Here is a 26,618-nt window from a genome sequence, read left to right on the forward strand (position 1 = left end):
TTTATACCATAGAATAATTAAAAACATAACAGACCTGTCATTACAGTGCAAATTTTTTAATCAAAGATGCCTATACCCAAATTAAGATATTACACCTTAGACTACTAGTTTGTTACATATTATAAAGCTAACAGAAGTACACGATATGAATTTGATTGGCTAAAATGCTTAAGACATGGAACTTGCATCTTAAAGACTGTACTTTTGCTGTAACCAATACATCTCCTTGCAGTCAGTTAATCAACCAAGAGTCCTAAAAAGCCATACTGATGTTTACAGAATTTTATATTCAGTAATTTTATGTATTTTACATTAAAAAGAAAAATAGTACAAAGCAGATTTCAATAAGAAAAGCAACAATCAACACATAAACTAGAAGATTATAAACCAGGCAACAAAACCTATTTTTTTGGTGAATTCGTAAAAATCACAATATAAAAAGTGACTAATGGCAAAAGCTTTCCATGTGATAGCTGTTTCACATTCCCAACTTAGAAGTACATACATGTCAAAATTACAGTACAAAGCAAGGTGTAATTTTCACTTTCCTACTTTAAGTTCTTATAAAAGTTATTCCAAATTTGAAAAATGAAAAGTTTTACAAATTCTATCCAAAATATTTAATGATTACCCTATTCTAAATACCATCAATAGACCTAATACACTACTAAGCCTTTCCAGCCACAGATAAATTGAGAACCTACTAGATGCAGATACAAAAGCATGTTTATAAACAAGGAACATATCTCAGTTCTAAGAAAAAATTGAATCCTATACAATCTATTTTTACTTAATTTAATCAAATCTGTACATAAAATCCTCTCATTTATTCCAAATTCTCCCACAGTAAACATCATTTTATAAACAGTATTGTGGAAAAAGAAAATCTGCTAGTATACTTCCAATACAGTATTACATTTTTCTAGTGGAAAAACAAACTTTTGAATGATGCCGACTTCATATTGCTATATTTCATATTATTATACTTACACAGTATGTTATTTTATACTTCTGATTAATGAAAATCAGTATTACAAAACAAAAAATCCTGTGCCATTATATCTTAAAAAAACAATTCAAAGGTTTAAAAAAATTCATGTTGTCTTTCAGTATTTTTTATTTCTCAGATTTGGTTTACTTTGCAAGAGATTCAACTTTTTTTAAAGCATCTTATACATACAGACAAAACCCCAACTAACATACTCAGGATGCCCAGCTACATTTTCTTTCTTTTTTTAACACAGTATCCACAGATACTACTGTGACCGATGGCAACAAGAATCACAATTTGAGAGCCTTGTTTTAGATTAAGCAACCATATCTACCAAATTTAACCAAAATAATTTAAAACTCACGAAACACTATCATGCAACAAAACGCGATAGCAGCAGTTTGGTGTTACCTGATCTTCAGAGAATAAGATTCCTTTCTGAGCATTTATTCTTTTAAATAGGTCTCCTCCTTCACAGTAATCCATCACTATATAGAGACAGCCATTTTCTGTAAAATAAACCACAAAGTATTTCAAAAAAAGAAAAAAGATTCATACTTAACATAGCTTTCCAAATTTCTTCACTGCAGTCATAGAAAAAGCAACAAAATAATTAATCTTTTCACATGCAATTTCAGGTATCACTTATTAGTCCTTTTTTCAAACTTCAGGCAAAAATGCTTTTATTATTCTGAGTTTCACAATGTAAGTTTCCCATTTCTAGCAACACTGGGCTATTCTGATACCGAGAGAAAAAAAAAATGACATCTGCTGAACCAATGCCCCAAAATGGTGTTCAAAACCACTTTGAAACTAAAGGTGTCCCTTTATGAATGCAATATAAAACCATTCTTCAACCTGCTTTCAAACATCCTTCTACCCTAAAAATGGATTGCTAATTCAGGTAGCCACTATTTGTCTAATTCTTTCTTGGAGATCTACCTGGACAAAGTATTACTCACACTAAGAGCAAGACTGTGACAATCATCAGCTCTCATACCAGACATACAGTTCATTTTAGAGATTGAAGAACAGTAATAAAACTTCCAGCAGACGACAGATGGAAACAATTATTTTCTCATTTCTGAATGAAATCTGGGCAGACTTCCAAAAATCCTATGCAAGTTTCCACTAGGAGGTATAAACATATATAATACATTTCATCCAAAGTTATAGTTTTGTTCCCTAATGCAATCTTTCCCAGTTACTGACGAAAAAGAGATTAGGCAGAAACAAATTGCAAGTTACCAAAAACACAAGAACTATGCTACTCCCATATTAGGCATGATTTTGAGAAGAGCTGAATAAATGCATAAAATCAATCACACGCTGCTCAAAAGAAAAACTCTATTTTATGAAAGAGTTAGTCACAGCACATAAAAACTCTAAATACAGTCAAAATTAATTAAATCATCTACGTCGCTTAAATTTCACTCCCGCAGAATGCTTCTGAAATCTGTCGTTCAAAACATCAAACCCAGGATTCTTCTTTTGTGCTTACAGTTGTTTGTATCTTGTTTAAGCTTTATGATTGGTATTATTTTAAAAGATGATCCTACGAGTCTGGATTTCTTGCAGACCGTTGCTGAAAAAATTCTCTTTTATAAACTGAACCAGTATGTTCAAAGTTAATGTGCTTTAGCAATAAAGATGCCACGTGAAGTCTTGTGAATTACAGATTACAGGATCTACCACATAAGAAGAAAAAAGAAAAAAATGCAGTCTCTAAGAACAGCCTCTGTTACAGAGAAGACAGCAGGATGGATTTATAAATCAGAAGACTATGGCTGTGCAATATGACTATGGCACAAAATCATAATTTAATGAACAGAAAAAATAAGGCCCTCAATCAAAAGAAACACGAAAGTCAGCAGAAAGGAAGGAAAGGAGAAAAGGCCAGTGTTCCTAAACAGTATCTCAAATACTATTTAGGTGTTTTAATAGTATTTTAACCTATATGATAGACTCTTGGAATCTTTTATCTGTTCTGCTCATCTACTGAGACGTTCCCTGTAAAAACAATGTCAAATTATATTTCTCCTTCCCTCATAGCGTGACAAAGCACACAGTCCCATCTATTTTTCCAGCTCTGAAAGCAATGATACAATTGTAATTACTGAAGATCGCATTCTAAGACGAAAGACTTTGAGATAAAACTGCTCTTGCTAGGTTATCAATACCCAGATTTAGACCATACTCATATTTAACGTACAGAAGCATTCAAGTTGTTAGAGTATACACAATATTCAAGGAGGCTAACACTCTGGAGAAACAAGAGAACATAACCCTTTAATTTAAGCATCAAAATTGATGCACGTAAGGGAGATACAAATATTTCTGTTTAATTATTCCACTTTTTAAAAAGTCACTATTATTTTTCAATGTGCAGGGGAATTATAAAAAATACAACCAAAAAGAACTGAAGCAAGTAATAAAAGTATGAAAAGGACTGAATAAAGAGAGAAAACACTCTGATTTTTAAACTACATGCAGTACATAGTGCACAGACAGTCACTTACTATCATTACTTCAGGGTCTACTGTATTAATGAATCTTACCTTCAAATGACTCCCTATACAGGACAATATTTGGATGTTTCATGTTAGCCAACACAGCAACTTCTCTCCTTGATTCTTCTCTCTCCTTATTTGACATCTTCAGAAGGAAAATAATTATTTTTGAGAACAGGAATACAAAATGAATGGATCAGTAATTAATAATAATCACTTACGTTAGAGATGTTGATTTCTTTAATAACATACTGTTGGCCATTTTCTTTAGCTTTGACAAGAATTGCCTTCCCAAAGGATCCCTCTCCAATTTTTCGCACTTTAATATATTTATCCATAATTATCTTCTTAAGGCATCCTTATTTGAGTACTAGGAAAAAAAAAACAACAAAACAGATTTAGTTAGCCATATTTTGTCATCTAGTCTGCCAGGTCACATTATTATTATTTTTTTTTAACTCAATATCTATCCATTTGCCTCCTCAGTTGCATCACATGCTTTGGAGCTTTTCTCTAAATCATCTACTCTTAGTCTAAACTCTGTTTTGGTACAGTTGGCTCACTTGCTGTAGTAAAAGGGTTGTATTGCTAAAACTAGTTTAATCTTTCATCTTGACAGAGAGTATAAAACTGATACATTTTAACTTCAAGAAAAGCAAGTAGTCAGTGCCATAACTTCTTCAGTTAGCATGCAAACATCATATAGAGCTATAGTACCTGGTTAACAATCTCTCATTCAACTGCACTTGGAAGAACTACGATAGTAGTGGGAAAAAAATCCTACATATTTTTTCTATATCTGTTCAATATAGAAAGGTGCGACCTTAATTCTCACTGAAAATTTATTTTCCATGTTGCACTGAAAATAAGTTCATTACAAAACTGAGTAAATCAGTATTTTTAATGTACTATCCAACCACTTAGACTACCTTTTGAGATGAAACAGATTACTCAGCTGAATGTTGATCATGTCTAAGGTTCTATATTAAAAAAACACTTCAGTGAAAATAAGACACTAGTGAGCTGCATGTGGAAGGTATGGCAATCTAGAGAAGTGTCATAACAGCAGAGACTTGCAAAACAAACACTAAAGCGATAAACATAAAAAATAATTCATAGTGGGCTAAAAGGTCAGCTTTTCTACAGAAAAAAAAAGAACTTCCATACCCTGAGGAAGTTTCCGTAAGCTGAAAAAGACAAAAGGTTCCTAAGCTTTTCTGCATCTGATTTGGGATCACTTCTTTGTCACAGAATTACCATGCACCAAACACAGACACTGCTAAAAAGTCTCAGGAAAATGAAGGACTCCACACCTTGGAAGCAGACTAAAATGAATAAGCTTGATTAGTATAGCTAGACAAAAAACAGGAGAATTGAAGTAATCTTTTATGCAAAATAGGAGATAGGAAAATAACCAGGACTAAGAATAACTACCAGGAAATGAAAAAGTGAAAATGACAAGCCTGCAACATCTTGGGTTTTGTTTTTTTTTTTGTCTTGAAGTACAGAAAGATAGCTTATAGTGTGAAGTTGCACTTCTCAAAAAGTAAAGACTCAGTATTAACATCAATATTTGGGGGGGGCAATATTAAAATATAGCAGGTGGGACACAATTTTAACTTCACATGGCTTTATTAAGTTCTCTTCCTACCCTTGCTTTATGAAACAAGCTATGCTGTACTACAGCTTAACCAGCTGCATGAGGCGTAGCTTAGTGCTCCTGCTGCATGCTGTTCTGTGCAAATATAAAAGATGAATAAGAAGTCTTTGGGCGACAAGGTACAGTTCAGTCAAATCGGGTATATAATTTTGCACGAGTCAGATGGCTTATTTTTACCCGTGGCAGGGGAAATATGAGTCTTGAGAAAAGACCTCTGCGCGAACAGGGCGTTGGCTTTTCAAGCCCTGGGCAAGAAGTCGGACACGAACGAAAGCGGCTTGTGCGCCGGGGCACAAGTCACATCCCGACCGACCGCTGGGCGCCGAGATGGAGAAGGGACAAATCCGAACCGCAGGGCCGGGCCACGACCCGGCGGAGAGAAACCGGCACCACGCAGTGCCCGGCGGCCGGAGATGCCCCCAGAGCCAGGCACCGGGCCGGGCCGCACTCCTCAGCCGGGCCCCACCAGGCCACCGCCCCCGCGCTGCTGGGGCAAGATCGGGGCGAGAGGCGCGGCCAGGGACCCTTCCCGCCCCAGGGCGACTGCGGAGCGCCCCGCCGCCGGCCCCGCGTCCATCCCGCCCGCCCCGGCGTACCTCCCGGCTGCGCCCGCCACCGCCACGGGCCGCTCAACCCAGCCTCACGCCTGTCACGGGCCCGCCCCCTCAGCCCCTATTGGCGGGCCCGCCCCACTTCTCAGCCCCTATTGGGTGAGGCAGCAACTTCGCCCGACCGCCCTTCCCGCGTTAGCGGCGCTTCGCCCTGGTAACGCAAGGCCGGGAGTGGGGTCACGTGACGGCCGGGGTTCTGGGCTCCCCGCGGCGCCGGCGGCTCCAAGGGGTTACGTGCGTTTAGGGAAAAACCATAACGGAAGAGCTTGTAGATCTTTCACGAACCAACCGCGATCCGCCAGAACGCGCAGCCTGGCACCGGCGGTACGTGTGTTCCCAGGGACCTCCCTGGGGCGGGATCTGTAGGGGGGAAGCGGGTCCAGCCCTAAACTTGCTCGGGAGGGTCCGGCTGCCCGCGTCCGGTGGGTCCGAGGTGGTGCCTGTGGTTCCCCTGCTCGCCGCTCCAAGCGGCCGTTAACGGCCCGTGGGAGCAGAGGCCTGCCATGCCCGGCGCTCTCGTTCAGCCTCGCTCCAGCTGTCCTAATCCACCGACCCATGCGCATGCTGCGAAGCTCTGCTCGCTCTCGTTAGCTTTTTGTACCAACGAACCGGAGAGTATTTTATCATTTTTCCTTGGGGGAAAAAAAAAAAACAAAACACTTAACCTGCCACAGTATTTTTTTTCCTGGAGCCTCCATTCTGCCGACGTGTGTTAAATAAACCCCGTACCGGCTTCGTGCCCATCTCGGAAGTTACGTGCTCAGCCCGAAAGCCGCACTTCACCTGCAGAGAAGCCCAAAAAAATTTAAGCTTTTCGGACCCTACAGTCAGAGCGCGAAACTCAGAGGCGCCGGGGCTCAGCCCAACGATGCTGCGAGGTACCGAGCCACCTCCTCCATCTGGGAAACCGCTCTCGCCCCATCCCGAGGCGGGGGGATTTCCCGCTCGCCCGCTCCGCACAGCGGCGAGCCGGCACCGGACACCCGGGCGCGCTCACAGCCAGCGGCAGCGCAGCAAACAGGCGGCGGCGGCACCTGCCGCCTTCCGGGGGCGCGCGCCTAACGGCCGCCCTCCTCAGGGGCCGCCGCAAAGCCCCGCCCCTCGGGGAGGGGAGGGAGACCGGAAGTAGCGGCGGTGACGCTGACTCCGGCGTCCACGCCAGGTGCCGAGCGGCGGCAGGAAGCCCCGCCCCGGCTCTAAGGGGGCGGGGTTGGCTGGCGGAGCGAGCGTCCGGGTCCGGGGGCTGAGCCGGTGTCCGCGGTGTCTCCGCGACCCCGCCCCGCCGCCGCGGGAGGATGAGCCAGCGCCTCCCCGGGGAGCAGCAGGCGGTGCCACCCGAACAGGTAGGGGCGGGGCTCGGCCCGGCCCGGCGGAGGGCTGCGGGGCGGGAGGGCCTGCGGGCGGGGGCCGCTCGCTCCTGCCCGCTGCTGCCGGAGCCAGTGAGGGCCGAGGTGGCGGCTCCGGCCTCACCGCGGCGGGAGGAGAGGGGAAGGCAGCCCCCGCCGCACGGCCCCCCTCAGCCAGACCGCTTCGTCCTGCGGCCGGGAGGCGGGAAGGCGCAGAAATGGTGGCTCCCCGTGGGCCCCTCAACTTACCCGTCCTCCTTCCCCGAAACGGGGAAGGCCGGGGCGAGGGGCAGTGCCCGGCGTGTTTGCACAGCCTGTAACCTCGTCACCTGATTTCGGTGTTCTGTGGCAGCTGCCCTTCGTGTAAAGAAAACCGAGGGGCTCTGCAACTTGGAGTCTCCTCCCCACGTAAACCGTGCCAGAAGTGTTATTCTGCTTGAGTTACTCCGTGTTGGCTCACAGGTTTGGTTACTAAGGCTGCTGTTACACAAGAGAGAGAGATGATGGGCTCTTCTTGGAGCCTCTTAATTAAATGAGGAGGGTACAGATCAGCGAGATTAAAACTGAAGATTGACTACCTCCTTTCATATTATCTTCCCTGTTTGTCCAAAATCCTTCCCTATCAAAAAATCTGGAGCTGACTGTAGAACAAGTATGTGTCAGTTTTCACCTAAAATGAACAGTGGTGAGTGTGACAGTGGAAAATCGTGTTCTGATGGTGAAGTATATTCAGTGTTGAATAGTAAATTTGCAATGTTGCACTTTAAAGGACTGAGCTAGGTAAAACAAGGCCTTAAAAGCAATTTAAAAATGTTTCCAGTGCTAAATTGTGTTGAATAGATGCTTAAAAATATTTTTGGAAAAGGTATCCCAAAATGGTAATCGTTTGGGTTTTAGGACTCACACCACCTTTTTGAGGTTGTTGGATCTCTGAAGTTTATGGTGCAGAGTTTGTGAAAGAAATTAAGTTCACGACTATTTAAGTGACAGATGTATTGATACTTTTTTGCTTTCAGACACCTTTCTTCTTGGTGGATCTGTGAAGGGTTTTATATTCTGTATCGCTTGGCAACATAGATGCTTCTTTGCAAAAACAGCTATTTGAAGGAAGGACGTGTTCACATGACAGATTTGAAAGCAGATAGTTATCAATACTGGTTCTCTATTTAAGGAAACTTCAATATGCTGTAATGTAATGTAAGAATGATTTTTTTTTTTTAATTTTATAGGAAACATACTTTTATGAAGTAAGATAAGCCCCTAGAGAACTCATCAACTGTCACTATAATTTTTCCTAAGATGAAAGTCTTACACTGGCTAACTGCTTTAAATTTTATTTCTTGTCTCTTTGGTTGGCAAACAGATGTAAACTTCCTGCTCAGTACTCTGAGCTGTCAAAATGGGAAGGAGTTCTGCTGTGGGAAAACTGCAAGCTAGCTTGCAACTCACAGCTGGAAACAAAATTACTTTGCATCTGTCTGCAATACCTGTGAAAATAAAAGGTATATAGTGCCCAGAAAAATTGAGCTTGTTTCTTGTTTGTTTCTGTTTAGTATTGGTGTGTCAGTCCTAAAAAATCTTTGCCTGACAATGGTAGATGTCATGCACAATGTGTATTGCAATATTTCTAGAAATACATTTCCCTTGTTCTATGATTCCCAAGGCTGTCTTTGCCCAAATCTTTACAACGTACTATGTATGAGTGGTTCACAATACAATACCACTGTTCTACCTGTGGTGCGTACTTGCAAGTTAAAGTAATCTTGGGATGTATCTTTTCTTGCTCTCTCACTTAATATTGACTTTTGGTAAGAATAAGCCTATCCAAATCCTCAGCAGGAAAGACACTTGAAGCTGTTGGTCTTTGCTCTTCATGCCTGCATTGCTCTGAGCCACTTTCTTTTACAAATTTGCCTGCATTTTTCTGTCATGATTGTGTACTTCTGTGTGCTAGTTATTCTATGAACAGCTGGGTCTAGCTGTGTAGTGTATATTGTCCCATTTACTGAACATACGCTTTAGGGTATTTTTTTCCCCCCACTTTACTTTAGGGGCTCTGTGTGTGTTACTTTCATATCTGAGCAGCAGAGTTGCATTCTTTGAGTGTAAGCACTAAAGCTGGGAAAACTGTTCCAACTTCACAACCATTGCCAAAAGGCATTTTAGGAGCACTTAGAATATTTTTTCCCCTCCTCTTATTTAAGGGACTTCATATGAATGTGGATAGGTGTTACTGCGCAGATCAAGTTTTCAGGGTACAGTCTTATAATAATTTGGCAGTACGGATACTTTTAACTTGGTCATAATAAAAAAAGAAGTGGAATAGAACCTCTACTGTTGAAGAGATTTCTTTCAGAAATGATAGTGCTAGTTCGAGTTGTTTGAAGAGTCAATTTCCAAATTTGCAGGCTCTAGGCTGCGTGTTCCTAAACGTCTTGCTTTGGCACCTCCTTGGCAGCAGCAGTAACCCAGTAATCTCTCAAGGTGGTCGGTAGTGGCAATGGTCACGCACATGAAACTGCTTATACACCCTCCTTGCTCATTTTCCCCAAACTGAGATTTCAACTTTATACCCGCATGCTCCGAGAGCAAGTTCCCAGTTCTGTGCTCCGTGTGTCAGTCTTTTCCTTATGTCATAACCTGAAAATGCTGGTTCTGTCTTGGCTGACTTCCTAAAACTGTTCAGGTGTCAGGCTGTCTTTTTACCTCTGCTCATGCATGAGGTATGCATCTCTAGGCTCTGCTACATAGTACTTTGTGCCTGTTTATATGCCAAGCTTTGGAAGCTGAAGATGCTTGGAATACTAGAAAGTTGACAATGATAAGTTTTTATTGCTGTTTAACTTGAAACTTGTTTTTGAATTTTGGAAGCCTTTATAAAATCATCTGAGAGAATAATGTTTAGACAAAACGATGCTCATTTAAATTGATTCTGATGAGTGTTGTAAAAAGACTGTAAAAATAATATTTATTGGGACATGCTTTTCTTTAAAAGATAGAAACTGAAAAATCAACATCAAACATTAGGATGGTGATTACACTTAGTGAGTTGATAATCCTTGTCATTATCAGAGAGGAGAGAGTTGACAAAATAGTTCTTGGGCTTCAGGGATAGTTTAAAGGATTCTAGACAAAGCTGTTAAAATAGTTGTAAACTGTTTACATCTGGAGTATCCTTATTTGTTTGTATTATGCAATAAGTAATCTTGAATATGTACTCCTGGAAATGAATGGAAAGAAAAGGATTTATAATGTCATAGTTATAAAAAATGTGGTTATTTTTAGTGATTTGCAGAGAGTCTAGTTAGTTATTTCACCTTAAATTTTCCAGACATTCAGCTTTTTTGTTTGTTAAGCATTTTGCTTAGGCTTTGTAGTTACAGGAGTAGACTCTGCTTACTTTGGGAGAGTAAGGAGGAATAGTAAATGAAAAATTGAATCAAGTTCACTCTAAAGCACAGACCCTTTGATAAAAATAACCCTTTTTTTTTTTTTTCCTTAATTTTGGTATATTTTGATAAATTCCTCTAAAAAGTTAATGAAAGAGGAAGTACTCAAATATGCATTTTGTGTGTTCAGGCTACAATACAGTATAATGAAGAAAAAGTTCCTAAATGAAATAGCAAAAATGTAATTTTACCTCAGTAATATGTTTAAATTACAGATAGAGCTGCTGAGGTGACTTAATATTTTGACATCCTGCCGGTTAAAATTCAAGTACTCATTTTCCTGAAAGATAAGATTGTGTTTCAGTTCCTTCCACTCTTGCCTCCAAAATAGTGTTCTCTGCCAGATTTGTTGTTTTTTGATGTGTTATCTGCAGTTCTTGATCTACTGCAGCTTTTCCCCAGAGGTTTCTGTTATTAATGTGTCTCTTGTGTATGTGCTGGGGGAAAAAAAAAAAAAATGCAGTTCTCCATATGCTTCCAAACACATTCATTTTCTGATTCTGAAAAGTGGATCTACAAATTTCCAAAGAGGATATCTCTAGGAAAGAAAACTGAAGATTTATTTAATTACTGTTTAACTTTTTACTGGTTGTCTTGCAGAAAACATTTATTCTCATATGGAACAGTGCAAGAATAAATAAGTAAACACTTAACATTATTGTCAGTCTTACAGACTTACCAGCTTTCTTCTGTTTTATACTAAGACATGAATATTCTTTTAACTTGCGCAACAAACCTTATGACTGCAGAACACTTGAGGAGACCTGACGACTTGTACACTGAGTGTTCATGTTATTGCCACAGTAACAAAAATCTGAATATTTATTCCTCTCTAACAAAATTTTTGAAGCTCTTTGTATAGACGGAGGATGGATTATTTTTCGTAGATTTTATTTGTGAATCCAGTGAACTGATCTCCTCTCTGCGTGTGTGTAACACACTTAAGATAACCTGTCCTTCTTATGTTAACTCTATTAACTAGAAGCCTTTTAGTAAAGTGTTACTGAATCTTTTTTTTTCTGTAATTTTCAGAATTAAAAATCTCCCATGAAACCACTTTCTTTTTCTCTTCGTAAAATATCCACTTTGATTCTTGCTTTCAATTTGATAGTGCTATTAAACAGCTAAGCTGGAGAGAAGAATATTCAAGTAAGGGAAGCTTGTGCGTTCAGAACTGCTAACACACTTGATTTGGTGAATACTTCACTTTTGGTGGTGTTTGTGCATCTAGGGCTTCACTGCCTTTGGTGTTTGTTTTTTTGAATCTCCTATGGTTAGTTTATATGTTTTTATAAAAAAGCAAAACCAAGCCATTAACAATCTTATTTGTTAACAACAGAGGTTCAGAAGTCTTTCTTAACAGATTTATTTATTTGTTTCATCCTTTGAAGAAGACCAGGATGGCATTTGATAATGGTTGGATATGCTGTATTTACAAAAAGGAGGTGGCTTCTGTCGAATACAGCCAAGGTCAACTATGAGCCAGATCCGGGTATTGATTGCGGATCACTTCAGTCCTTCCTCACCTTGCTGCCTTTACACTGCTGCTTGAGAGGATCCAGAGCAAGAAAAAGTGTAAGCCTATTGTCAGGGCTCCTAGCCTTGAAGTTTGAATAGCTCCATGTAGTGCATCTGTCAGTTTATCTGTTTCTTACACATACCAAGAAGAGCCCCCAGCCTTTTTTATTTTTTGATGACCAAAGACTTGTCATTCCTAACCGGAGTACAGCAAGTGGGTTCCTCATTAGCTGGTGTTTTCTTCACTTCTTTGAAGTTTGACAACGAGTAGTAGGGAGAGTAAGTAAACAGGAACGAACCACCAGAGGTCCCCACAAGATTCCATAAGCAGTGGTTGTATACTTCTGCTGTAGTTCGGAGAGCTCTAGGAATTTTTTTTTTGGTCTAGATTTCAGGGAATTCAGTGTGTTTAGAAAGAAATTGGAATTTAATACGAGGACTTTAAAAATCTGTGGTAGCTGCTGGTATCGAGAAGATGCTTAGAGTTATATTGGGGATAGTGGTGCTTTTTCAGATGCCAGTTTGACAATCCTGAATTATAATTTTGCTTATTAAGCATGAATACTTTTCATGTGCTTCTCATTCTGCTGGAGTCTATGCTTTCATATGCTCTTTGTCTTGGCTTGCAGAGCCTCTTTTCTGTGGTGCTTTCTTATTTCCCTTATATTAAAGTGTTTTTTTCATTCCTTCAGTACTTTCAGATAATTCAGAGACAAATGTAGTGAACTTGAATAAAATTATGTGAAAGATACCCAACTCAGGTGTGACCCTGAACTTATGAGTCTGTGCACATATCTAAGGACTGTTCAGTACATTTCTCTGAAAAGATAAAGAAAAGTAGTATGAATAACAAGACTTACAGTCATTCTGGTGGTGTATAAAAGCTCTGCTCCACTGTTTGTGTAACCCTCAGATGACTGCAACACAAGTCCACATTAAAAAGGAGCAAAATCCTTTAAAAACTGTAAAAAGAAGGTTGCACACTGTTGCTGTGTCTTCATCAAACAGAAATTGAGCATGGTGGCCGAAGACTCAAGAGACAAAAGTTACGTTGTCTACAGTGGAACCTACAGTCATAGTTCCTGCCCTTCAGAAGAGGAGTATGGGTTTTGCCTTTCAGTTGTCTTAACAAATTTCAGCATTATTCTCATCTGAATATGATCACAGAAGGAACAACAGGTTGTTTTTTTTTTTTTTTTTTTGCGAAGGAGACTCTACATCTTTTATTTTCTGGACAGAATATGACTCAAGAGTTTAGAAACTAATACTGTGTCTTAGGTGTGTTTTAGGCTTGCTCTGATGTGGCAGCCATGGACACAGTTGTTTACCATGACTTGGCTAAGGATCAGTACCTGCACCTGCCTTTGAAGCTTAAGCTTTTGAGTTATGCTTGCTTTTATATTTAGTTCAGGTTTGTGCTAAGGGATTATGTTCTTAGCCTTTTTTTTTTTTTCTTTTCCCTTTTAAAACTGATAACTAAAACCCCTTAAAGACGTCATCACTCATGTAGCTGCTTATTACTGTGCCTGTGTGGGAGCCTACTCTTCAGCTCTGATAGCAGAGTTTTTTTTTTTCTAATGTGTCAATAAATGAGGTTGGTTCAGTAAGTTTAAATCTGAGTTTTCAGTTAATCCATCCAGTTTTGATTCAAAGGAATTAAAAAGTATTCACAGTAGTAACTTGGTGAATGTGAAAGAAACAATCCCTTCCGTCAAGTGGGCTAATATCTTTGTGTCTGGTGGTATAAAGTCTTCAGCTGTCAGAACGATGGGTAGCCGTAGCCTTAGTGGTTAAGACATTTTAGAGAGTGGAGATGAGGTAGTTCTGAATGCTTTATAGAAACTGAAGTCAATGCTCTTAATGTTTGGAATCATATGACTGGTGTCACACTACATGAGTTCAGTATTCATCCTGTAATTGCGCTAGCAGATTTTAGTTTTTTGTTTTGTATTTTAAAGCTGAGAAGATAAAAACTGCAATAAAAATGAGTATTTGTTATTGATTCTGCTTTTGCGACGATCTGAGATAGTGGTGATATTCTGTGTTGGTATGTATCATACAGGTGAAAAATCTTTTCAGGCTGTTATTATGTTATATTACTCTTTTATGACTAAGAGTGGTAAGATTCAGTAGACTCTAGAAAGCAGATATGAATGCTGTTTTCTTGTTACAGTTTTAAAACTAAGATTGTCTTCATGCTTTACATGTATTATCTTTTCATGTAGTTTTGTCTGTATGTTTCTGTTCTTGTCCTTGCTTGCTTTCTTGTTTAAAGAATATTTGAGTATGTATCTCTTTCCTTTTTTGGAAGTAGCTGCGAATGGAACTAGACAAAGTTTTACCTATGTATATTTTTGGAAATTGACTTTTTATCTTGTATTTCAGGAGAATGTACTACCTGAACTCAAATTGTTTTAGTTTTGGTTTGGTTTGTTTTTTTTTTTTTTTTTTTTTTTTTAAACCAAAAACCTCAAATAGCCTTGGTTAACTGGCAGTGCTCCTTTGTGACTGTATTTTTCTAAATATGACCTGAAAATTGACCAAGATCCTTTCTCACTAAATGACTGCAGTAGGAGCAGTCCTGTTCCACAGATCAGTTAAGTTAGTTTCAGATGTGTTTTTTTTCAATGCTACTGAGAATGATCTTCTATGTGTTTTTTTTAAATGCATTCCCTGATCTTTAACAGTTTGGCTTCTTGAGTATCCTTAAAAGTTTTTGTGGTCTAAGCTGTCTTGAAAATTTCAGGAAAGCTACTATTTTGTTTATCTTCCCTTCTGTATTTGATTTGAAGTGCAAGAGTTTTGTTGTTGTTTTTTTTTTCTTTTTTTTAACCTTTTCATGAAGAAATAGTCTGCTAGTGATCTAAAAATTACCATGAGAAATTCCTGACGATTCATTCACTACTTTTCCAAACCTGAAGTTTGGAAGATGAGTGGTGATGTTCTCATTTTGCCTAACTATCTTTACATGAGAGGCAAAATAAATAAATGGAGGCTGGATATGCTGGGTCTGGTGAAACTAAGGAGGAAAGAGTGGCCACGACATGGCCTTTGTTCTGAAATTCTTGTAAAAGTCTTATCATTTCTGAGCTCAAAATTTGTTTCTGAAGGGCAAGCTTATTTAAAAAATAAAAACAATGACACTGCACTATTTTAAGTTGACATAATATGGGAGTTTTGGAATTAAGCATTCAAAGCTGTTCTTGACTGCTGTCTTTTTGGAAGCTGTTCTGACAAATATCCCCATGTATGGGATAAATGTTAAAATTTTGGTTTAAGTATGGGTGTGGGGAATGTTTCTGTCATATTATTTACCTGTTCTTAAAGTGTATAGTAGTTGGATACTTTTAAAAATTAGATGATGTGTATAGAATTGCTGACTCTTTTAGAACAAATAATCACTTTTTAAGGTTCTTACCTCTTAAAACCTTTTAAATCCTATAATTTTTTCAAAAATTTTCAGCAAATGACTATTATTATCACTACATTCTTCTACTGTAGAACACGTTCTTATGTATAAAGATTGTATTCTTAATTTTAATTTAATCTGCTTTTGTTTTCTGTCTTCATAGCATTTCTCACTAGCATGTCCTCACATAGGGTTTGCAGGGAGGTATGTGTGAGTTAGGGGACAGATGAGTGCCTTTTAGCTTTTCATACTGAACACAAAAATTGAATATTACACTGATTTGGGGGTTTATCAAGATTCTTCTCAATTTGGGAAAGACCTCTTCTGTTAACAAGACTAATCATTGTGGGTTTTTTTTGTCGATTTGTTATTTTGTTTGGTTTTCTTTTAAGTTTCACTCCACCCTCTCTCAGGGAAATAACAAACTTCAGATGCCTTTGTTTCCTGCCACTCCTTTAAGATGTAGAAAAGCGTTTTATGTGTTTTAATGGGACAACAGAGCACATAGCAGAGATTTACAGATTACTCAGATCGCCTGACAACAAATGTCCTGTAAGTCAGACTTCTTACAGTCCTGCTCTTGTCTTCTGTGTACTGGAAGTGGTTTCCTCAGCTGATGCGCTTCTACACTTGACCTTTTATTTGTAGAGCTTGAAAGATAAGCAGGATGTCTGGTGTTTGAGAACAGACAAGTGCCTGAGGTACTAGATTGTGCAGAAAACTGCAATAGCCTTATCTGCTTTTTCTGCTATTAATGTAGCTGTTTTTGTGCTCTTCTGTTTTAATGTTGTAGTGCCTGCCTGCACTGTATTTAATTAGATGTTTTACAATTCGGTATACCTGTATGCTTGTTACTTTCTTCCCTGTCCCTAGTCATAACAAGTAAGACATCCTGCTTTAGCTGCCTGTTCTTTGGGGTTTTGGGTTTTTTTTTTTTTGTTGTTGTTTTGGGTTCTTTTGTTGTTTAATTTTTTTTTATAGTGGCAGAGGCTTCTCTGTTAACGTGCTTTGTAGAAGAATTTTGATGGATCAGGGCATCCTGGAAATACCTTAGTAATGGAGGCATGATGGGTTAGTTGTACCTCTTTTGCTTTACTGTCTTTTCATAGAAGGGTTAGGTATGTGACTTGAGTCAAATTCTTTCCCTGTTCCAGGAGCTTCCTGTATATCACTTAGATTTATTTATTTATTTATTTATTATTTTATTCTTACAGGACATTGCTTCATTATTTTTGTTTAGTTTTTTTCTTTTTCAAAGATAATATGAAGCATTTTTGAGTCTGCTTTCTGGGGTATCTGGATTGGACTCTGGATCAAAACTATAATGCTTCATAGAAATAAGTTAAATGTAATATTTTTAATGTTCTCATTAATCCTTTGTAATGTCTCTTGAATTTTTACAGTAGTCTAGTTTGAAAAAAAAAAAAAGATTTGTTACTTAAATATTTACTGTAGCTACTGGTTATTGGGAATCTGGTGTAGGAAATTTTTTTTTTTTTTTTTTTCAGGACAGTGGGCTTGGCTAGCATTCAGCTAGCACCTTTTTTCCGTGTTTGAAATTTCTCTTGAGTAAGTTCCATCTTTCCCCACTTGCTTTTTAGTGCCCATTTGGATAGGGCAGGGAATCTATGGAATGAATCTGACATTGTAAAATGGCAAGTTGGCTGGTTAGTTCTTTCTTCACAGCTCCATAAGTATTTGTGCAGGCTCTCTTGTGTGAATGTGCTCTTCCAGTATCCACAAAGGATAAATCTGCACCAGACTAGGTTAGGCATAATACTGGTCCTCCTGTGGTTCTTGTAGTCATAGGAAAAAAACCAAACGTTTTCCTGACTCTTGCTTTTTTATTGCTGTTCCCAGCAAGCTGTTTCTGAGGAGGAGTCTACTCTCTATATCCATGTCACTCAGTTTCCTTAACTCAAGTGAGGCAGATCTCTTACTTGCTGACAGTATTTTAAGGTCACATGAGCATACACTTGTAAATTATCTTGAACATTTAAAACAGCTCAAGACAGTGCATCTGTAACTTTGTATCTTAGTTTGTTAAATAAACCCTTAAAGGAACACAAGAAAATGTATTGTATGTTGACCTAAGCTATCCTCTCCATTAATTGCAGGTAGTAGTGGACAAATTAGTGACTACTGTGTTCTCAAGAAGTAAAATTTAGTCCTTTGAAGCTTATTGAACAGTTAATGTTCTCATGATCTTAGTTTCCTGCATTCCTGCCATTGCTGCATGGTGTTACAAGGCAGTATCTGTAACAGTGTCAGATATGAATCAGTTGGGGTAGCTTCTTCTCTCGCGACGTGGAGAATTAATGTACAGTTCTTAAGAATTTTGGTTAGGGTCTTCAAAACGGGTGATTTTGGTGTTACAGCTTTTGCTTGATTGTTGGAGAGGCCTGTCAAAAGCAGCAGGAGACATGTATGTAGCCTTTCAAAACAAGAAGAGAAAGCCTGTAGTGTCATGCCTATCATGTAACTGTAGGCATGTATGTGCCAGAGGAGTTGGCATGTGGAATGATGTTTGTGCAGAGATGATGCAGGCATTCTTTGCAGTATGCTTGGTCTGGCTCTGGAGAGTCTGTTGGTTTTGTGTGTCAGTTACTGACTAATTGATGAAACTTTCCCTTCCATTGTAGACCAGGCTGAAAGCATTTTCTCAGTCACTGGGAGATTTAATATCTGTAATTTACTGTTCTGACATTTCTCTAAAGTGATTAAAAAGACCTCCAAAGGGAGGGTTATTTCTCTTATTCTGAATAGCAGATTTGTAATAAGATCAACTGAGGCTGTGCAATTTAATATAAAGAAAATTCTCTCTTTTTTTTTTTTAAGAGACATTTACAATGTTCTGCCTTTATACTCTAATAAATATTTCTGCTGAGACTATTACAGGAAAATGTCTTTATTAGATGAAAAAAATCTGTATGTGGCTTCCAAACTTGGTACAATAATTCTATGGCTTTAGCCATGCCTTCAGGATGCATCAGACAGAACAACAAAGTGTTAATAACAGAATTCATTACTTATGCCTCCTTAATTTGCATCTGTTGATGCTATAGAATCAATTCCCTCTGAGCTCATATAATTGTTTTTGCTAGTTGTATTTCTGCCTATGGTTTACAAGAGAGATGCTCTCACTTTTACACACTAACAGTAAGGATCTTCAAGAGTTCTTGGAGCAGTTTGAATTTTCAGTTTGGAGGGTTAACACATAATTACTAGTACTTTTGCAGTCTAGATTTATAGAATCATAGAATGGTTAGGGTTGGAAGGGACCTTCAAAGGCCATCTAGTCCAACCCCCCTGCAAGGAGCAGGGACATCTTCGACCAGATCAGGTTGATCAGAGCCTCATCCAGCCTGGCCTTGAATGTTTCCAGGAATGGGGCATCTGCCACCTCTCTGGGCAACCTGGGCCAGTGTTCCACCACCCTCATTGTAAAAAATTTTTTCCTAATATCCAATCTAAATCTACCCCCCTCTATTTTGTGACCATTACCCCTAGTCCTGTCACAACAGGCCCTACTGAAGAGTCTCTCCCCATCTTTCCTGTTGGTCCCCTTTAGCTACTGGCTACCTCTTTATTGTTTTGATACTTTTACAAACAATTTGTCATTGCTAACTGAATGGTGGTCTTTTTTCTTGCTTGTTAATTGTTTTCTCCTTTTTAATAAAGATTACTACATAAGTGGAAAAAATTTACTATTAAAAAAGTCAGATATACAGCAGGAAGAGAATACAATACACTAAAAAAAATTTGTTACAGGGAGGGGTTTGTGTCTTGTGCTTTCCATCTTCTAGTGCTACTTTAATGGACAAGGCAGAAGAGTTTTCTGTCTCCTTGCAAACCTCATCAGAATGCAGGAAAAATCAGATGAATGTACAAATAACAAAGATTTCACTAAAGCGGGAGGCCAACGGGCAGATGAGAGTCTAGAATACAATTTTTGGTGCATGGAGAAGGTGGAGGAAGGTGACAAATGATGCAGTGAGTGGAAACACTTCTACAAAGTCCCAGCATCTAATTTCAGCTGTGCTGTGTGGCTTCCATTTATGATAGTACCCAGCTGGTACTGCGGAGTGATATTAACACAAGTTTCTGTAAGCATAGTTAAAGACAATGTTTGTGATCAGACTTTTTGGGGGGCATGCTCTTTGTAGGTACTGTTTTATTGGGAATGCCAAAAATTACTGTATGTGAAAAGTTAGTATCTGTTGAACAGTTTCAAGTATAGCTACTGAATAAATGATAAATCGTTATCTGATCTATTTGGGGAAAAATTGAGAAGCTTCCATTGTTTCCAAGCAACTGTATTTTCAAATAGGATATGCTTCGTAATATGGCAGTGTGATTTTTTTGTTTTTTGGGTTTTTTTTTTGTCTGTCCATTAAGCTTTTCTCAGTGGCTGTAAAATGGTAGAACAAGAAGAATCTTCGTATAAAGATGAATGGAAAAAATTTATTTACAGAGAGACTATGTTTTAAATTGTAAAGATTTTTTTAAGGAAGCTAAAGGGATCTGTCTTGCCCAATAGCAGACCTCTAGGGAAGATTATAAGAACAGAATAAGCATGTGTGTGTCTCCTAGCCTCCAGCATTTCCACCAGAGGTGTCATTTTTCATGGCTTTTGGTGGTTTTTTTTCTATTGTGAATTTGTCAGGCTGCTTTATGAACCATTGCATACTTGTGCAAAGTGGCAAAGAATTTCACCACTTCCCAACGTGCTGCATGAAGAACCAGCTCTTCTTTTCTCTGCTTTTCACCTCACCTCTTTCATTATGACATGTAAGGGTTACTGAAAAACATCGGATGCTTTTCACTTTCATCATGCTGCTTGTGATTCTGCTGACATCAGTTGTGTTATCTTCTACATTGCTTCTTTTCCAGACTGAAGAGTCCTGATCCATTTTGTTGCCCTGAAGAAGGAAAAGTGTTTTGTACTCCATTGTTGTGCTCTTTTGTAACCTGTTTCAGCTCTCCTATAATTCTTTTGGACTTTTGGCACTATGTAGATATGGAAGATGTGGACAAGCTATGGATTTATATAGTGGTTTAATGAAGTTCTTACTCTTAACTGCTAATTCTTGTATCGGATTATTTTGGAAATAGTGCATGCTAAGCTCTTTCTTGTAACTTTATTATTATATTTGTGAACGGTAGTAGGCAGATAAGAGCCCATTGGTTTCTAAGGTAAGTTGGGATCAGTTCTGCTGCCCCCTCACCATGTTACGTAGTTCATATTTATCTGCACAGAATTTTATCTCGTATTATCACCGAGCAGTGCAGTGCTGAGTGTTCTACCTGCAGCCACCCAGCAAACCTCGTTGCTTTGTTTTTCACCCCTTCTTGTAGGTAACTTACTGAGAAGGCTGATCTGTTTGACAGTATGGAAAAGCTGTCTGTCTGACATCCACTAATAACTCTTGATACTGACCAGCCAGTTTGGCTATACTTCACAAGGCTCAACAGCTGGGTAGAGGAGCGAGATCTGAACTGGAAGTCCTGTTACCCATTTTTATTGCTGCCAGCTGCCTGGCTGTTTACAGTGCATACAGCTTTGCAGCAGTCACAGTGAATGGTTACAGAATTTGTTGATAAGTAGAGGAAAAAGGGTGCAAGGAAAATATTTGGAAGTGGATTGTGGGGGCATCTCCTTTGCTTGGAGGCAATGACAAGTTACTGAAAAAAAAATTATGTTCGGCTGCTGTATGTTAATAAGGAGTGATCTTTGAGAAATGAAAAGCACAAAACTTCATTTGAATAAAGAAGAACATGGAATCATGGTGCAATCACATCTTGTCCTCCCTCCAACCCTGGTCACAAAGTTATTTTGGTGGATTTAACTCCACACGGCAAAGGAGGACTCAATGTGAGTCTGTGAAAACCTGATGTGTTAGTGTTATACTGAGTGTGCAAAAGTACGTGTTGCTGACACCTAATTGTGTTTAAAAATAAAATAACAGCCAAACAAAAGGCATATAGGTGAGGGTTTTGAAAGGTTTATGTGACCAGGAAGACTTTAAACTATTTTCCACTTTTGTATTTTTGGTCTTCCATACAAAAGAATGTGAAGAGTTGTGTTCAGGGGACTACAGCTTTAGCCTGCCATCTGCTTCACTCGAAGCAGACATAGTACAAAGATACCACTACTAAAAAAGCTGCTTTTTTAACATTAACATTGGATGGATTTTGCCTGAGCTCCATGGTGCAGTGCACATTCATATGCATGGGGCATGCGCGTTCCAACCACCTGCAGTGAAAGTGAAATACTTTCATGATGATAAGATTGAACTAATGAGAGGTCAAGGAAGGGGATGAGAAAGCATCATCCAGTTAAAAATAACTAAAGACTTGTGTAAAATGTTCTATATATAAAATATTCTGTATTACTTCTATGTTTTTTGTAACTTACAGTATTGTGACATTAATATTTTTTCAACAAAGCATGAAATGCACTTGTTTTGTTTTATTTGATATAAACTTCTCAGTCTTCTTTTCATATTCAAATAGAAAATCATTAATTTTCTTTCTATAGGTTATAAAACAGCTAAATGGAGTCTGAGCAGCTGTTTCATAGAGGCTACTATCGAAACAGCTACAACAGTATAACTAGTGCAAGCAGCGATGAGGAGCTTTTAGATGGAGCAGGTGTAATTATGGACTTTCAGACCTCTGAAGATGACAATCTCTTGGATGGCGATGCATCGATTGGTAAGTAAATGTTAATTTCCGCTTAAAAATTTCTCTGGGTTATATTTTCGTGATTTTGTGGGATTTGGTTCTTTGTGGGGTTTTTTTTGTGGTTTTTTTTTTTGTTGTTGTTGTTGTTTTTTAAATAAACAAACCCAACCCTTTTTCGTAACTAATGTTTCTCTTTCGCTGATCTGCCCTTCAAAGGGATTCTTTAAACCTGAAAATGGCTGAAGGTTCTTCTGTGTGGTTGCCTACCAGTTACATTGTATGGGTGACTTCTGATACAAGGCAGATACTAACTTACTTCTGGCAAATTACAAGCTTGCTGTCAAGTAGAGGAATGATGGCTATTCTGCAGCTACCAGTTCTTTTTTGGCTGCAGCAGGATTTTGGAAGTCCCACTGTCTTCAATATTTCTTTGGGACAGAAAGTAACAGTCTCTTTTAATCGTTACTTCTAGAGATAGATCTGTTTATGCTTGATTCAGCTTCAGATCTGTAGAAGAGAGGCAAAAACCTTGCAAGTAGAAATGTTAGAAGCAGCAGAATCTCATATAAGGGCTTTTGACTAGGTGAAAAGCTCCAAAGAAAACTTGTTACTGAGAGCACTGATAAAAGCACTGAAGTAATACAAAGAAGAAAGAACTGGGAAGCTCTTCCTCCCTCTCTCTTTTTTTTTTTTTTTTTTTTTTAAGTATTAACAAAGCAGTTAATGGAGTGAAAGCATTAATATTCTCTTAGTCAAAGAGGGGATCAGAAGGAAGGAAAGAGCAGTTTCTGTTTACTGTCTTAAACTTGGTTAAATATATACTCTTGTCACTTCCTCTTATTTTGTTTAAAATCAAACTCAGCCTTTTGAGTTTTCTTTTTTAATCATCCTTTCCTCCCCTGCTAATGTTCAGTTCCTTTCGTCCCTGCAAGGTCTCTTCCTTCATGCATTTTCCCCTCGCCACACTTAGCAATTAGATGTTGGCATTGTACTAGATAGTTGTGTTGTATCATTATAAGCATCCTTCTCATCTGTATTCCTTCCAATTAGGTATGTCTTGAATGTGCAGTTATTTAACTTGTATACCAATACAGGACACCTTCAATCTGTATAAAAATTCCTTCTGACAAATTACTTGGAGAACTACAACAAGATGAAGTCAAGCACTTCATAGTTAGGAAATTATTAAGTGAAGAACTGGCTTCCATATGTAATATTTTGTTCTGATTATCTGGCACTTTTAATAAAGTGAGCGCCTTTCTTTTCTAACATAATATTTGCAACCTGTACTAAAAGTCTGAAGCTATTCTGCTTATTGTTTATATAACTCCTCTCCAGCACTTCAAGGTTTAAGGAGAAATAAGTTTGCAGTAAAATAAATAGTTTCAAAGCTAATGTTCTGCCCCTTCCTTGTTTTGAAATTAGATCCATAAATTGAGTCCAAACACATGAGGTGGTTGTTTTGTTTGCACTGTCAAAAGCAATGCTAATTGCTGCACATGCCAGCAGCCCCTATCTCATTGTAATGCTGAAGTATGAGAATGTGCATTAGAACATAAATGGTAGTGTACTTTCTTTCCTGGAGTTGTATTTTTTTGCTAATGGAGTATATGCTTGCCACAATTCTGGTCACTTGGTAAGAGGCAGCAGTAGGAATAAGCACTATTATTTTGTGTAAGTGAACGGTGATGCATAGAAAATTTTTTTTTGTACAATAAATATCTTAGCAGTAGATCAGAGTCGGGTGTAAATTTCCTTTTCAAGGTGGTAAGAACATACTTTCAAAAAAGTTTTAAACAAAGTTGCATGCAGGAGGTGAACATCTGTATTTCTCAATGCTTAGGTTTGCAGATGAATAAGGTTGATTTTCTTGTGTGTTTTTTAATTGACAAGACCAAACAAGCACTTTCTTGCTGGACTGCATGTGCCCTTTTTGTAGTCCTCTGTTACTCACTTGGCATCAACTGTTTATTTTATTTGTTCTGTTATTACTATTATGTTGTTATTATTTTGTTTAAATTTTTAATTATTATTTTGTTTTATTATGTTTGTTTTATTATTATAATATATTTTTTAAATTATACTCTTATCCTTTAATTGTGTCTTAGCATATTTTTGTTCTGTTGAGATGACTTCACCATACAGAATCTGTCCTACCTCCTGAGGAAGGGCGGGACCATCCCAGCAACTGGAAAATCCCATGCTTCTCAACACCACAGGCCCTCCAGAGTATGATATGAGTGCAGAGGCATTAGATCTTGCTCTGTGCTTTAGCTGTTGAACTCTGCCAAAATCAGGAGCCCTGTTTAATATAGTTTGTGTTTTAAGTCTGTAGGGTTGGAAGAATTTATGAGCCTGGTCTCTTAGCAATATGAACAAAATGGCAATAACATATCTGTACTTAAAATAATTGTGTAAATAATGTAGTTAAATTGAAGTCTGCATAGCTTCAGAATGTAAATTTGGAGTAGAAATGAGCACAGACGTGAATGTACCCATTCTGGATAAGCTGCTGTGGACCATAGAGTGTTCATTATAATTTTACAGTTTATGAAATATAGAATTACAGATTTTAAAAAATAAAGACCATGCAATAAGGAGAAAATGAAGGATTAAGAATTTTTTTCTTTTTTTTTTTTTGGCTAATGAAAATTGAACCATAAACTGCACATATATTATGCAGATTATAAAAAGCTAACAATATGGAATTTCTAAAGTAATTGTAGTCTTTCCCCCTCATCCAGAGGCCAGTAAGTTAATGGAAGAAGTCTGCTCATTTCAGTAGGCTTGGTAAGTCCCTTACCTGTCAGGACAGCAATTCTATAAATCATGCACAGTACTGCCATTCACATTACCACTCATACTTAAGAACTTAAGTGAGGCTTACAAAGCTGTTGAGGCTGTTATTCAATGGTGAATATGCCTTCTATTGAAAGCATGTGGAAATGGGATTATATTGGGAAAGAATACTAATGATAGTACTACTTGTCTTATGTGGGAAAATCTTTTATATCATATGGGGCTAAACAAGTGAATGTTAACTGGAAGTTGTCTTCAGAAACTCTTACCACCTAGACTTCTAGGTATCTTTAATATTTAGTTGATACAGATTTGCCTTTTTAGTGTCACCTCTGATTTGACTTGAATGGTTTTGTGTGGTTCCATATGGGGAATTCACTATTATGTTAAAAACAATGCTGTATAACAGTCTTGTTTCTCTTAACACCATGTGAAAGCATTTGTTACCTATCCTACACTGTGTCATCTGAGAAGAATACAGAAATTGTGAATATGTAGTATTATATACTAAATACATATATAAATATATAGTAATTATATAATAATTTATATATATAGTATACCATATGTCTGTTAATGTTCTCCAGTAGCTACTTTCTTTGCATAAATTTCAGACGTTTCGTGGCAATGTTATTGAGAGCAAGTAGATATTGTGAAATTGTAAATTCTTTGCGTATATTGCGTTTTGACATGCTAAATAGTTAAGTTGCTATGCATGTGTAGGCTTGAATGGCTTGCACCAGGACCCTGCCTAGAAAGGATACTGCCTGTCAGCTTTGGTCAAAACTTGCTTTTGTTGCTTATCAAAACTAATCTCTTTGTAGTACTGAAGTTAGTGTTTTTCCTTGTTGAACTGCTGTCTAATGAGAAGTACAGTGACAACTATTCTACTACATTGTACTGAAAACAGAAGTATCTGCCTCTTTTTAATCTTACCAGTGCTTGTACGTGCAGTGTACTTTCATGTATGCAATCTGTGGAGGTAATTGTCATCCTTACTTACCTATGTTTTATTTTTAGACTGTTTGCCCTGCTTCTTGCTAGGTCAATTTAAACACATTATACTATACATTAGCACTTTAACACGGGAAAGAAAGAATTCTTTCTAAATGGATGTGAAATCTTCAGAATTTAAATACATTATCAGATTAATATTTTAACTGGAGAATATAAATGAGAAGATGAAATGTCTAATCCATTCTTTTTCTCTCAGCATCAGCTTGCCTTGCCTGTCTCTTAAAGTTTGAGACACACACAATTCTTGGGTATTGGCTGGGCTTGAAGGGTGTAACAAGTATCTTCAAAAGTTCAAACTTTTTCCTTTCGTGACACAAGGTTAGCCAACTAGCAAGGTGAAACTGAGAGGTCTGCATAATTTTACCCAGAATTGAGGGCTGTTTATGATGTCAGAGAAGACTGCATCAGTTTTCACTTTTTTTTTTTTTTTTCCAATTTAAGTGTAGGACAAGCTCAGCAGGAGGTGGATTTTTGTAATGTTGTCAGGCTGCAAATTTTTCAAGGCACTGACTGAAATCAGATGATTAAACCTTATTTGCAGTAAAAATGGTTTGCAAACAAATGATCTCACTGGTGTTTACATCTCAAGGTACTTGATCTGTCTGTGGGAGTCTGAGTCCT

The 26,618-nt window shown here is 38.2% G+C and overlaps 2 protein-coding genes across 7 annotated transcripts in view; one reads left to right on the forward strand and one right to left on the reverse strand.

The window, feature by feature from the left end:
- NEK1 (NIMA related kinase 1) overlaps positions 1 to 5,796 on the reverse strand; it is a 51,137-nt gene extending 45,341 nt beyond the window's left edge. The window contains exons 1-4 of the mRNA XM_086746699.1: positions 5,758 to 5,796; positions 3,723 to 3,871; positions 3,550 to 3,646; positions 1,403 to 1,500 (exon numbers count right to left, since the gene is read on the reverse strand). Of these exons, the coding sequence (XP_086602825.1) occupies positions 1,403 to 1,500; positions 3,550 to 3,646; positions 3,723 to 3,839 (312 nt within the window). The 5' untranslated portion in view covers positions 3,840 to 3,871; positions 5,758 to 5,796. The remainder of the gene's footprint in view (positions 1 to 1,402; positions 1,501 to 3,549; positions 3,647 to 3,722; positions 3,872 to 5,757) is intronic.
- Positions 5,797 to 5,979: 183 nt separating this feature from the next.
- The window catches only part of CLCN3 (Cl-/H+ antiporter 3), a 68,713-nt gene continuing 48,074 nt past the window's right edge, over positions 5,980 to 26,618 (forward strand). For 3 of the 6 annotated variants that reach the window (XM_086746268.1, XM_086746272.1, XM_086746276.1), the window contains exons 1-2: positions 6,989 to 7,115; positions 22,036 to 22,211. In XM_086746268.1, the coding sequence (XP_086602394.1) occupies positions 22,052 to 22,211 (160 nt within the window). In that variant the 5' untranslated portion in view covers positions 6,989 to 7,115; positions 22,036 to 22,051. Of the gene's footprint in view, positions 6,097 to 6,988; positions 7,116 to 20,629; positions 20,691 to 22,035; positions 22,212 to 26,618 lie in introns of those variants that run through there. The other 3 variants (XM_086746269.1, XM_086746270.1, XM_086746273.1) reach the window with 3 other exon arrangements.

This window comes from Chlamydotis macqueenii, chromosome 4 (assembly GCF_036417535.1).
Source record: "Chlamydotis macqueenii isolate bChlMac1 chromosome 4, bChlMac1.mat, whole genome shotgun sequence".
In the NCBI taxonomy this organism is placed as follows: Eukaryota; Metazoa; Chordata; class Aves; order Otidiformes; family Otididae; genus Chlamydotis; species Chlamydotis macqueenii.